At 38.0% G+C, this 14,522-nt stretch overlaps 1 protein-coding gene across 1 annotated transcript; it reads right to left on the bottom strand.

The window, feature by feature from the left end:
- Nucleotides 1–177: 177 nt before the first annotated feature.
- LOC104464922 (brefeldin A-inhibited guanine nucleotide-exchange protein 2-like) lies at nucleotides 178–12,991 on the bottom strand (the record flags this gene model as incomplete). The annotated part of the gene is made up of 19 exons (XM_010077772.1): nucleotides 178–306; nucleotides 492–643; nucleotides 1,801–1,972; nucleotides 2,072–2,156; nucleotides 3,093–3,298; nucleotides 3,859–3,970; nucleotides 4,725–4,926; nucleotides 5,404–5,512; nucleotides 6,556–6,695; nucleotides 6,921–7,020; nucleotides 7,284–7,518; nucleotides 8,005–8,135; nucleotides 8,529–8,677; nucleotides 8,954–9,025; nucleotides 9,647–9,866; nucleotides 10,295–10,474; nucleotides 11,228–11,374; nucleotides 12,068–12,191; nucleotides 12,969–12,991. Coding segments are annotated over 19 exons (2,688 nt in total), but the record flags the coding sequence as incomplete, so codon positions are not given.
- Between the last annotated feature and the right edge of the window lie 1,531 nt (nucleotides 12,992–14,522).

Below are 14,522 nucleotides of genomic sequence, written 5' to 3'. Positions count from 1 at the left end.
AAGATCTTAAAATAAACTAAAATAAGATGGTAATATTTTATTTTACCATTTCAAGAAAGTAAATGAGATGCTTAATTTTCTAGTTCATTTTTTATGTATAAATTGCTTGTAATTCTTCAGCTCCCTCCCAGACCCTACCCTGCCCTCAACAAGCCCCGTGCTAAGTCTAATACAAACCTGCATTCCAAAGATACAGGCTATTCTAATTGCACATCGTATTCCTTCCAAACAAAGGGATGCAACTTCTGTGTCATCACAGTTCTGCAAGCCAACGCTGTAAGCTGCCAGCAATGGAGTCCATACAAGCTAAAGAAAGGAAGAAACTAAGTTCAGAAATCTATTACAATTTTAGCCCAAAACACTAGATAACTGAAGCCAAATACATCCAAAGAGTCCACCTGTTGCATTACCTAGCTCTTCAGAGTAATTTTCCATTTTTTTTATGCTTAAAACTCTTAGCAATGAAGAGACAAGGAGAACTTCACACTCACTTTGAACATGGGTCTGACATGATCCAGATGAGTGGCACTAGTAAAAGGAGCCTTTGCGTGGCTTACTGCCTCCATGAGGGCTTTCGCTGTTTTAGCCATCTGTTCCATCTCCAAGTTGTATAACAACCTCCGCTGCTTCTCATTAGCTACACCTAAGGGGAACACCACACAGTCACATTGGTTTCTTTTTTTATAAGAGCATATACCCTGTCTTCACATTGAGCATCACAAAAGGTTAAAATAAAGGTATTGCAAATGAAATAAGGATAAAAATCTTCCAGAATGTTAGAATTCAGGAGGCTGTCATAGGTTGCGTGCAAGGAACTCCAGAAATAAAACCTACACGCCAACTTAAGACTTTGTTCTATACCAAGTAACTAATTCAGGCCTTTACTATATGTTCCATGTTATGACCTAATCTCTGGCAGCCAGAGAAGCATACTCTATTAAGTCACTCTGCCTGTAGAAGTGGATGGAAAATCCTTCATCATCTTAGGCTGACATCCTCAAAACAAAACTAGCCCTAAGCAACTTGATAAATAAATTATAACTCAGTGTTCCTTTATCCTTTTACTAAATGTTGCAACTTCAATTTTCAAGCAAATCAATTTTATTCCTATTTTGATCTAGGAAACCTGCAAACAGCATGGAGAACACTGAGAAAAACACTATGTTGAAGATTCAGAATTCACTAATGTTAATTCAAATTAGTACCAGCTATTCTGAGTAAAAGCAGAATGCAGCTGGGGATACTGGTTTCTAGTGTACACTACACAAATTCCTCATTTGGTCTAGATAAAGAGAAGTGACTGTAGATCATGACAAACTCTCTGATCTCTCTCTTTTTCAAATGCTATCACAAGGACTGTGGCACTTACCAGCCTCTGAACTATGACATGCTACTGATAGGGAGACAAAAAAAAAAAAACCGAACCCAAAACAAAAACCCACCTGTTGTCTACCACATAAAAACAAGAAGTTAACTTGCAAAGTAAGGGCCACTTTCAGTTATTGAACCATTTTCCCCTCACACTTCCATTTTAAGAAAAACCCCAAATCTAGTTTCTAGTGCCCTCTGCCATGGTGCCAGATGCACTTACACAGCTATGCTTCCATCACAGAAGCAGCAGTATCAAGTCATAACTGAGCCAGTTTCATCCCAAATACCTACATTAGCCATTCTAAATGTAATTTATGTATTGCACAAAGATGTTTTCAAAAGGGGATCTGAACTCTACTACACTATCCTGAGAATAACTGCAATAGTTCAAAAGCACTATGGTCTTTCCAGTTTCTAGTTCCTTCTTACTTGGTTTACTAGACTTGGTTGTAATTGCGTATTCTTTTGTCTCTTTCATTGCAATTTTCTTTCCTTCTATTTCTTCATAGATTGTGGATAAATAGTCTACTGGCAGGTCTTTACTGTCATTGATTCCTCGATTCATTTTAATGTATTGCTCCTTTGTCATTTTATTTTTTACCTGTAAAAAAGAATGGAAGTTGGATATCAGATTTTGAATGCAAGTTCCAGGGAAATCTGAACTTCTACATGATTCTATGTTCACTTTTTAAATTTCTACCTGTGGACTGTGGAGGTCTGTAGTCAGCATTATAATAGAGTAAGCCAAAACATAGGCAGTGTCAGCACTAGCAAATAGTGTTTGCCTAAGGGAAGAAAAAAAAACAAAACAGATTTTTAGAGCCTAATTCCTCAAAGAATTAGTTCTATTTCTATATGGAAGAAAAATACCCAGAACTGCTATGCATTCAACCACAGAACCCACAGAGCCTAAAATTAGTCCTTAGAAACACATGAAGCCCCAAGTGTTTTAAAATGCAAATAAAAAGGAAAAAAAAATAAAAGCATCGTCTTCACAATGTTGAAACCAGTGATGACTGGACTTCTAAACTACATTCCCCAAAAATTAGACATTATCCTTCTTTGGGTAATCCTACAAAAGCTAAAGAACAGCTTATATTTTCACTCCCAGAGTTTCACAAAGAACTACACAAAACCAACCCAGTGATGCACCAACTGGACTAAGGAATGGGAACCAATTAAGCCTGATCACCTATCTCAACTTCAACACTAGTTTATTGCATTCGAAACAAAAGCAACACTGCCTCTTTGATGTCCACTTGATGTCAACTAAAATATATACATTTTATTCGACGTCTAATGGGCAAGCAAAAACATGTGCAACATCTTATTAGCTATTTATGCCATGTATTTTTAATTTTAGCAATTGCTATTTCTTATTACTGTTGTTTACACTTGACTGACCTACATTTGTTTAAAAACTGAACAGCTAATATAGAGACAATTTAACATACTTAGGGCTTCCCTCTTCCAATAATTCCTTCTAGCAGGTATTTGGGATTTAATGAAATGCCAGCATCAGTATACTTTCTATCCAAAGTTTCCATTTTGCCTAGCTGCTGAAGAGGGTCAGCACCAGCATTAGCAACAAGATCTGCTCCTTACACACACCTGTAGAAGTTCCTGACCTGGCATGAGTGTGAGTTGCACCTTGCCCCTAAGGGCCACAAACAATACAGCTATTCTTCAGACACTTCTCCAATACAAAGGTTTTGAATTACCGTTGGTTGCATTCAATGTATCTAGCAGCAAACTTCTCCATTAATCTATCGATCTTCTGGGCTTCACCTGGCAGACGAAAACCTTCCAGAAATATACGTAGAGCAGAGACAAAGTCTTTTCCACAGAAATCAAGCTGGTCTACATAGGCATACATCACTTCCTTGTTAAACTTGTTGCTTTCCCCAAGAAATTCCCCTACTTGAGTCTAAAAACACAAGAGACAGTTATTACTGTGTAATCCAACTGCCAGCTTTGCAAGAAAGTTTATAGTACAAGAATTGCACAGCTGTCAGTTTTGTAAGACCGATATGCTTCACTGAGCAGGCAGAGGAACCGTCAGAGAGATGACAAGAAGCCAGTGTCATTAGAAAATGCCTTTAGTCGGCATATTCTTGCTTCCCCAGGGTGAGATCTGCATTGCTGTAGAGCCAAGGAAAGCTGAGCTGTGCCCAGTTCCACATGCAGCGGAGAATGCTTGGCCACTGCAGTACCTGATATTCCTTTGCTGGCAAGATACTGTTAATGCAGATAAAGCACGTGTTCCCCCTCATGAGGAATCCCTTCAGCACCTTATTGCAAACACAGCTACGTTACCAGGACAGCAAGTAAATAGAAAGTAGCATTGAAGTACCTTCATTTAGAACCCTTACACTTTCAGTTCTCTCTTAATGAAATATGAACTAAAGAGAGTGCATACAGACACCAGAAGACAGGGGAGAAGATGATAGAGGCAAGAGTATTATCTTATGCTACATGCAAACTTACAGAACAGAGACGTTCTTCTTGGTGCAAAAATTGTGCAATGTCTTCTGCTGAAGTGCCAAGCATTCCCTGCTCCTGAAGATATTGTATTCCTCTCTTTGGTTTTTTATTAAACCTATTCAGACAAAAACATGGGAAAACTGAGACATACAATCAGAAAATATCACAGCCTATAAAATTTTAGCTGTACAGAGCCCTTCTAAACCAAAAGATTCTGTGCTGTAGTTCTGTGTCTCTTCTTCTAGTTAGAAAAAAGTCAAAGAATGTGCAACAAATGTGTTAACTATATCACACCACAGGCTACATCTCATGAGGTACATTCAGTTGCTGATAAACTTAAAAGTTATTGCTGGAAAACTCACTTAAAAACTGACCCTTTTGAAATATGAAAAACTAGACAGTTTCCATGAGATGCTAAAATAGTTGCTGTTAAAGATCTATTTATAGCATTTACAGACAAAAAGATCTTCAAATTAATTAAAAAGAAGTAAAGCATAGCTGGACAACAATTAAATTCTCCAAAATATTTCAATAAAAGACAACAAATGGTGTAAGAGCTGTAAAACAACATTAAGCCTGCCTGCTCAAATCAATTCTCTCTAGGTATACGCACACTTTCCTCTCTTGTGTGGCTGAACCAGCACAAAGGAAAGTTGTGAAACCACCTTCCACTCCACCCAGATTTTACTGAATTCCTTTTAACTACAATAGCCTCCAGCATTAGCTTTTGACACCACCAGGCAAGAGTCTTCAGCATTAAGATCAATTTGTAAGTGTCTCTGCAGGTTTGACTGGGTAAGAAACAATCTGGTTACAAACATAGTTTATTTTACTAGTGAACTTTTATTTTCCTGTCGTACTGGACTTACAGTTCTATCCCGTGTTCAATTATTTCCTTTTGTTGCTTGATGACTTCAAATTGCTCAGGATCATCTGGGATAGCAGTCTGAGTACCAACAGTTCCAACTCCTGATGACACAGTGGAGTCCAAGGAACTGACACTACTCCGTCTCCCTCCACTTTCAAGGCATTTACCTTCAGCCAATTCCTGTTCAGATGGTTTATATGAACCTATTTATAAACAGGGCGAGACTTAAGTTATCCTGGTTTTTTAGCAGAAATTTGTGAATTGATATTCTTATTTTACCACATATACTTTTCAGCAGTCTACACTAAATGAAGATGCTATACTGATGCAATTCTAAAATAAACCAACAAAAGGCAGAAGAGCAGCAGCAGCAGCTATCAAGAAATTATTACACTTCAATTTAGTAACTGAAATATTTGTTACATCTTGTTCTACATAAGCCAGCTTTTACGATGTAGACAATGGCCTGGCTACAGCTCTTAAACAGAACCTGGTTATTTGAATCAGACCCTTGAAGAGTTGGTTACTGCAACAGCATTAACAATTCTTTGGAAAGTACTTCATTTGTATAAACAAATAGGTATGCAAAAAACTAGCACCCACATAGCTTCTAAATACTGAACAAACACAAGGACAAACTTATTAAGCAAATTAGTCTCTCCGTAAGGAAACAATCTTACCCAAGCTAGTCTGATGATTTGGGTTCACATAAAGGTCTTTGCTCCATTCTACCATACATTTCAAAATAGAAACCAAACATTCAAGTCCTTTTTTCCTCAAGCTTAGTTCCTAAAAAAAAAAAACAAAAAACCACCAAACAAACCACCACAAACCAACAACAAAACAACAAACACAAAACCAAAAAAACCCCAAAAAACAAGAAAACACATTATCAAAAACCCAAACTAATATATGTATATCCACAAGTTTTTAGAATGCATTACATCACACCATTTAGATCTTAGAAAGTCCATCAGTTAGGGGAAAATCTGCCTTTTGACTATTTAGGTTGGATACATGCGGGCCAAAAGCAACCATAACCAGGACTGACACCAAAACACACTCCAGCTGCTTTAAGCAGATGATTTACTGACAGCTGATGAGCACAACCAAGAGGCAAATATACATCAAATCCTAAACACAACCCCTTTGTTGTATGAATGATTATGGCCATCCAGTAAGCCTCTATAGTGTAAGAACTCTCCACAAGCACGACAAGTGTCTCACCACCTTAGCTGTACAGTAAACAGTTATATTCAAAAATCTGAAACAAATGTCTCCTGCCTTTTACTTCCATTTTCTGGTCAAAGGACCACAGGGAAAATAAAAATAATCAAGCAAGCATTGATACAATTCTAATCGAAGGTGTGAGGTGCACTCAGTTCTGAGATGAACACTGGCACCAAGTTCACTTCAGCCCTGAACACCATTAGGCTGAGCTAAAAAAAACAGTGCTATAGGCAAGGCCAACGTTCAAAGTATCTGCTCTTGCTGAAAGCAGTCTATACTCCACTCTCCCTCTAAGGACTGGGAAATTATAATTTTGAAAGTCATTTGAGTAAGGCAGAGGAAGGCTCATTTGGTTCTCTCTCTCATGGCAGCCCAACAAAAGAGCCCAGAACAAGCCTAGTGTCACAATGCAAATATGCAGCAAAATCACCAACTAAATGAATCACACTGCAGCACCCATCTGCCAATTAGCTAACTAACAACTAGTAGGTAACATCAGTAGGTTACAGACAACATGAACCCCTGGAAGCATCAATAACTATGCAGAGATGGCACTATTTATGAAAAAAAGAATACCTTATCTTCAAAGCTGTTTTTCTTACCTGTAAAGGTGTCATTCCCAACTCATGCCCACTTCGTCCCTGCGCGATTTTGGACAAATCATTTACAAGGCGTTCAAATATATTAGCAGCATTTAAATCGCAGTCATAGTTAACATAAATATCCACTACACACTGGGCATCTTGAAAATAAAAGAAAGTGCAAGTATTAGAGTTCAGTGCAACAGCATTTTCAAATTATTCAGCCAGTTGGAGCAGGCAATGGGGATGAATTCAGACACTTAACCCAAGCACTACGGGATCAAATTCAATTTTTCATACTTAAAAATTATATGAAAATTATTTTGAAAACAAATATCACATCTGCTGCCAGAGGAAGTGACTGCTTTTCACAACAATGGAAATACCTGCACAAATTCTAGTTAAAGTCTGAATCACCATCCACTTGTGCTCAAAGGAGCTTGAAGAAGTCTCTAGAATATTCAGGAAGATCTCTTTGAAGAACACCTGCAAAATAAATGAGGTAAAGGACCTGATGATCTGAAACTTACTAGATCCATGTCAAATGTACAAATGCACTTCTATTCAGTAATTTCTCTTGAAGAGTATCACCTCATGCATATTAGAATTTGAATACAGTAATAACACCCTAGTTTAGTAAGCAAACAAAACTAAGACATTAGCATCTACGTTCCAGCTGTCTTTTCATCATTGCAGTATTTTTATTTGAGAACTAGAGCATCATACAAATGATAGATAAAAAGTCTCACCTCAATCTGCATTTTTAAATGGGTCTTAAAATTCGAAAGTAGTGTGAGAAAGATGGCAAGAGAGAGCTCAAAAACATCAGGAACTGAAGAGACTCCATTTTTAGATAATGCTACACAAAGATACTGCTTGATTGCATTGATGAACATTTCATGCGTCCTGAAAACTGGACCAGCATTCTGCAGTACTGAGAGAAGAAGCTGGAGAGACACTATCTTAGAACGCAGTTCATGGGACCTAGAAAAAATTCAACATTAAATATATTTTTATCGTATTTCTGAATACATACTTGCATTCAACATGAGCACTGTAGCATTTCTTCCGTGTCAAGAAGAAAGGACTGCTATTTAATTAATTTCAATGTGGGGAGCAGGAAGGGTGGAAATCAGCCTGCAAGTGATTCTGGAGATCTTCCAGGAGTATTAACTAGGATAACAGATGCAACTCAGCGCTACTAAGAAGCATTCCCCCACTCCCCCATCAAAAGCTTCACAAATACTATAGTCAAGGCCACTTCAACTGACAATGTGCCCATTACAGAAAAAACCCCTCAAGTATTAAATTTTTAATAATTGGAAGCAAGTTTCAATCCTAGATTCATCAACCTAACTGAAACAAGGGCCTGACAGGTGAATTTTTAATACCTGCTTTACTCTACAGCAGCTACTTAACTGTGTCCAAAAGCGACCTGAGGAAGACAGTGTAATAAATACAGTCTCATACTTGGGATCTGGTGGTCCATCACCAAGAGGTTTCATGGAGAGCTTGCACAACGACCTGAACACAAGGAAGGCATCTTTTTGTAGAACATGGGAAAATTTGGCAGCACCTTGATGTCCAGATACATCTGTTTCCTTGAGAGCAAGAAACACAACAGCAGATCCTCAGTGAGACAAAGGAAGATTACACAGGTCCTCTGAGAATTAGCTACAGATTAAAAAAAACAGTACCTTTGGCAAAGTTTAAACTAAAACTAACTACAAGTGATCTGGATTTTTTCACACATTGACCAACTGCTCCCCTCTGCCCCCACCCTGTACTAAAATACAACTAACATAACCCATTTTAGAACAGTTGTTTTCAATATCTAATTAAATTGCAATTGCTGCTTCATTTTCAAACACAAGCTGGACACATACATTAAAGCTTCTGTCCCTTCCCTCCCCAAAATCCCACTGTAGTAGTTGGCATGATAAAAACATTTCTCCTTTCCGAAATATTCGTTAGCATCCAGTGAAGTTATTTACCAGATTATCAGTGGAGGAAACAGATTGCCCATCATCTGGAATCCCATTTGTTTGTACATTTTCATTACTAGAGCTGGAAAGAGCAATATCTGCAGTCTCTAATACAGGTAGAGCCTTAACTGCTTCTGTTACCTGCTTTTCTTCAGCCACTAAAGGGGAAAAAGGAAAACCGATTACATTCATCCACTGAGCTTTTTTATCCTATGACTTTGTGAAGGTCTACAACCAAGTAGGACAGAAACTAGAAAGTTTCTCAGCTACCAGCAAAAGAAGAATATTGTTTGACAAAAAACTGTTCTTACTGCCTTAGTAGGTGTTCTTGACAAGATACTTAGTAACAAAAATAATTTCCATGATTTTACAATCACAGGAATAAAAGTTTGGCAATATGCACCCATCTATTTAACTTCAGAAGAGTCTGCTACCTTTCATAGCTGACTTGACCACATCTTCCAAGATGCCTTTAACCATCTCCTTTTCTCCATCAGTTGTTTCTTCTAATGAAACACACAGAAAGATAATTTTGAATTTAGTACTTTTGTTTAGGAGGAAGATTAAAAGGAGAAACATGACAGAGGCAGAAGGATTGAAAAATATAGATTTTCTTTAGTAATTCTCCTCTAAAGCCATTTCCAACAAGTCATACAAAAATACTCATTGATGTTATTTCCATTGTTTAAATCAAAGCACCGATATCTTAATGCAGTGATTTTGTCATTTATATTTATCAACTGTTACAAACTTTTAGTTTTGCAATATCCTATGTTCGTAACTTGGATACAGTATATGCTTATGACAAGGTGTTAATAATACACATTACTTTTACAACATGTCTTTTATTATCTCAAGGTGATTCTGTCACTTCTCACGTACCATAATTATTCTCTTCCTTTCCTTCCCCTTTATCAATTTATTCAAGTCAAGAGCCTTTCTTCAAAAGTTACAATGTTGTAGATATGAGCTAAGGATAGCCTGTATACTCTGAATAACTACTGAGAAAATCCAAGCAGGATGTGAGCTAATAACCCCAGCCTCTTCTCCCTAAAATAGCCTAAAAGAGCATTTTCCGATAGAAATAGTGTAATTGAAAGCACTAGACACAACCTATTCTTGTTCACCTGATGCTGAAAGAGTCAGATCCTGTTCCAGCTTCATGTCTCCATCTTCTGCCCTCTCAGGCTCACCGTTGGTTAATTCCACGCTTACAGAAGTGGTGGGTTTGCCTTCCTGACAGCTGTGCTTTGACTGACCAATCTTTGGAGACTTGGGCACCACTTGAATTGCAGGAGACTGGGATTTTTGATGATTTGTTTTTTCTACTTCTCTGGATTCTTGTATCTTAAAAAATGAATATGAAAAAGTTAATCCAAGGCACAAAACATGATAAGGGAAAACAGATGGCTATGATGACTGATGTTCCTTTGTGAATTCACACGCTAACAAGAAACAGTGAAAATACAGTCACTTGGCCAGTCAAATTAAAAAGATGCGCTTCAAGCTTATTTTAAAAGCATCCCATCACTTGTTTATACAAAGCCATTTGGCAGAAACTACAGTGTGAAACCCTGTTATCACCAATAAGCTTCATATTTTATTTTTAATCAGTCAGTATGCTTCACTGCAGGATTTGACAGTTTTTTAAAATTACAAATCAACAGATATCCAATTACAAAGACAGACCCACTAAAAATAACAATAATAAAAAAGTTTTCTATTCATTTGTTAAGCATAAACATTTGAGATGAGCAAAAGTAATAGTTACATACAGCTTGATTTTCCATCCGTGTAAAAATGACATTTAACATCTGCGTGAGGGTAGCTTTGGCGGTTGTCTGATTAATAAGATTTTTACTGGCCAGATAAATGTTGTAACAGGTTCTAACAGTCTGAAGAATTGTTCCTTCATGAATTTCTATATACGGAGACGTTACTGCAGTGAGGAGAGCCTGAAAAAGTCCATAACACAGTAAAAATGAAATCTAAGCAAGTAGGCAGCACTGCAGTTCATGCAGGTCTTCCATAATATCAGCTGGATTGTTATGAAACACATGTATCTGTTTATATAAGACTTTATAAGGAACTTCTAGTTCTCTGAAACAACATTTCAAATCAAGGAAAGTTTAACAGAACTTCCACATAACTCTCTTCTCTCCTGAGCTGTTAAAAACATTTTATCACAACTAGTTTTCCACTGAGGGAGATGCTCCGCGTCCAAATGAAACAGTTGTCATTATATTCCACAGCTTCATCTCTGTGAGAGGGCCAGCTGGTCTACCCTGCCACCCAGATTGATAGAAGGTTCACCAACTTCCACCCTCAGCTATGTTAGCCCAAGGAGATTTCAGAACCATAACACACAACATTGGTACTACTATGCCTTGTTGAGAACATGTACTGCAGATGTCCCTGGAAAACGGACATAAAAGCAGACAGGACAGAGCCGCAAGCCATGACACTGCATCACAGCTGCAGTGCATTTATAAAGTATTCCTTACGTTCTGCTTCACCAAGAGGAAATACATTTCGCACACATATTCTGTGCTGGTTACAGTCTCCCTAAATTCAATGACACATCTAACAGTGTAAGAAATTGAGAACTTGGGCCCTAAGTAGTGCTTTGCATTAAATTTTTTTCAGTTACAAAATCAAAGACAGAGAATGTAAATTAATATTGCACCAAAATGAAGCAGATAAAATACCTTAATTATCTGCAGTTGTACTCCTTCATCTGTTTGAGGACCTTGAAAGCAATTGCAAATGGTTTCAACTATTCGGTCAATCAGTCGTTTTCCAGGAGCTCCACTGTCTGGAGCATTGCCAGTGATATGTCCATATGCAATGAGTTTCTAGGTAGAAAAAATGCAGTTAGACAACCATATACTGTTAAGTAAAACACAGTTAAGTACAGTATAAGAAAGGGGTTTTAGACAGCATACCTCACTTAACCAGTTTTAACAGAAAAATTTAACACTATCAACAGTCTGGCTACCAAATACTTGGACTGTTCAAACATCCAGACAGATTTCGTAAGTGATAACACAAGCTTTTTCCACCCAGACCACTTTTTCCTCCCATAATCAGACAATTTTTTTTTAACGTCAATCCCTGTACCTATTCACAACAGAAAGGATCTGCCCTTAAGTTGCACTTGTATTTTTCTGTAAGAATCTAAGGAGGAACAAGGCAGAAAGATTCCAGAGTGCACATCAGCACTACGAGAAACACCATATGCCTTTGAGAGCACCACAGGTGAAACATCTTTACTGAATAATAAAAGCATTCACCAGCTGGAATAAAGGCTTCTTTCACTCTAAAACAACACACACACACACATTTCTGACTTTGACAAGATGCACTTTCAGCCAAGGCTGATAATAACCTGTTTCGCATGGTTTATGCATGTAGGTAACCACAGGGGATACCTGCACAGCTGTATGTTCTCAGGACAGAACTACCACTTCACTGCCAACAGCACACAAGATATTTGTAACCGCGCATTTCTCCATTTCACTCTGTCCAAGTTTAAACACAACCCTTACCTGTAAACAATCCAGTGAAGTACTGACAATGCGTGGAGACTTTGACTGGCAGGCTAGTTCAAACGGAAGGAAATATTTATCTGCTTCAATGAAGTTTGCTTTTGGTGGAGCAGCAGTGCCTTCTCTAGGTCAGACAAGAAGAATTATTAATTTTTCTGAACACGTATATCACAGCAAACTACACTTCCTCCTTTTCTAAATTTAAAGCTGAATGGTACATAGCAGCATACAAATGTCATGCAAGTTTCTCTCACACATACTTTCTTAAAGTTCAATTTTCTTTAAAAATCACACAAAACCACTTTATTTATATTGCATCTGATCTTTTTCACATATTCTTTAACTTAACTCTTCCCTCACTACACTCCAGCACTGTCCCACTACCTGAGTACTGGGGAGCTCCCACACAACTTAATGATAATTCTAACAAAGTTATTCTGAATTAAGTAAACAGGGCCCAGATGAGGAACACTACGCAAAGAGAAGGGGGCTCATTTTAAATCATAGCACAGGGCTGGAAAAATGTTTTAAAATCTGGATTTAAGTAATATTTAAATTGTCATTCTTGATCTAGGTAGTTACCAAACAGAGGATACCTACTGCTCTTTATGATCTCCCATCAGGCTATATTAAGCCCAGTAAAAGGAAGTGAAAAACTAGCACCCTTTACAAGTTTCACAATTTTTTCATAGTGAAATTCAGAGGCAGTTATGACTTCAGTACCCACAGCCACAAACATTGTACAATTGCAAAACACGGGCCGTATCACAGTTTTGGCAGAAAGGTGTGTAACTGGGTATTCACAAACTCATTGCTGTAATGAACATACACGCTTACATTTCCACTATCAAATTATTCCCTTGCTGTTTTCTGGCACAGTTTACAGCAATTAATAATTTACCTTTGCTTTTCCAGCTCTGTTTTTATTTCATCTGAAAGAAAGAAAGAAAAAAAGCATTTAACACCCAATGTAAGTTATCATTATCAATAACACAAATAAGGAAAATGCAATCAAGCAAAGCTGTTTCAAACCAGAAGTCGTACACTTGGGTATTTGCTATTCCTCTCCCGTAACACCTTCACCTTCAGAGATCGTAGACAGTCACCCCATTTAATGAAAGGCATCTCTCTCAACTTCTACATGAGAAAGCTAATTTTTCCAAACATTCTTAACAAAAGATAACTTTAGAAAACACAGGTATAGTATACAATTCTTATTCCAGAATAAGTCTACATCATAGAGAGCTCAGGTCTGCAGAAGTCTTTAAGCCACTGCGTAAACCATTAGTTCAAAGCATCTGACCTTCCTGTTAACTACAATGCTAGTTACCCTGCTTTTGTTAAACCTCCCAATACGACATCAGCTGAACAAACAAAGTCCAAAAGATAAGAAATCTCAAATGCATGCTGTCATGTTGCCAGCAGAGCCTTTTTTAAATTACACTTTTAAGGAACTTTTAATAAAATCAAATTAAATGCAGAAAAAAAAAGTTTATTTCTCATTTCTTTTGTATACAGCAGCAAATCCCAAAGATCCAGTATGGCTTTCTGAGGATTTCTAACATTTCGCCGTGATGCACAACACAGACCAGAACTGCACTACACTAGACACAGTACAGGTGCGTACGTGAACACCGACAGAAAATATGAAAAGCAGCACACAGAGCAAGGCTGCACAGCTACAGCCGCTTGTAACACCCTGTGGAATCCTGTCCGTCCCACTCTGCCTCATGTGCCTGCAAATTATCATGCCTACACGTCTTGTTTCAATTACAAAGTTACAGGAAACAGATCATTAACTCAAACCCTGTTCTCTACAACGCTGCAGAGGCACCACTCTTTGGGATCAGGTGCTCAGAGTTCACATGATTTCAGTCCTGTCTGTGAACCTCAATAATTTCTACTGTCTCAGAAGCATCAATACACAAAACATACTAATGAACAAGGGCTGCAACAAACACACGACAGGTTTTTGCACAGCCCTATCATTCAGTGAACACTACAAGAACTAATCCTTGCGTATTATGCCTATTTTGGAACATTACTACCCCTATTTTATAGAGAAAATGCAAGCAAAATGCAGAGGAAGCCTGTATAACTACAAGCTGAGAGTGATAAACTGCATCCAGGACGGGGACTTGCTCTTGCTGCCTCACTCTCTCATCACCGAACACCAACAGTCAGCAGTCAAGAAGGAAGCAGCATGCCATCCCCCAGCAATACGTGATGGAAGAACTGAATGTTGACTACAGGGTGGGTAACGCTCGAAGGAACAGACAACAGGAAAACCGAAGAGTCACAGGCCCGCAATGAGTCATGGCTCTCTGTTCAGAGCCCATCATTTTCTAATCAAGTTTATCATGCAAACAACCATGCCCGGCAGTTTTAAAGGTGAGGCAAACTTCACTTGCCAATATTGCACAAGCCAGTGGCAAGGCAACGAGCCGAGCCAAGT

This window comes from Pterocles gutturalis, unplaced genomic scaffold (assembly GCF_000699245.1).
Source record: "Pterocles gutturalis isolate BGI_N339 unplaced genomic scaffold, ASM69924v1 scaffold11548, whole genome shotgun sequence".
Lineage (NCBI taxonomy): Eukaryota > Metazoa > Chordata > Aves > Pterocliformes > Pteroclidae > Pterocles > Pterocles gutturalis.
This window is presented reverse-complemented; position numbering and strand designations above follow the sequence as displayed.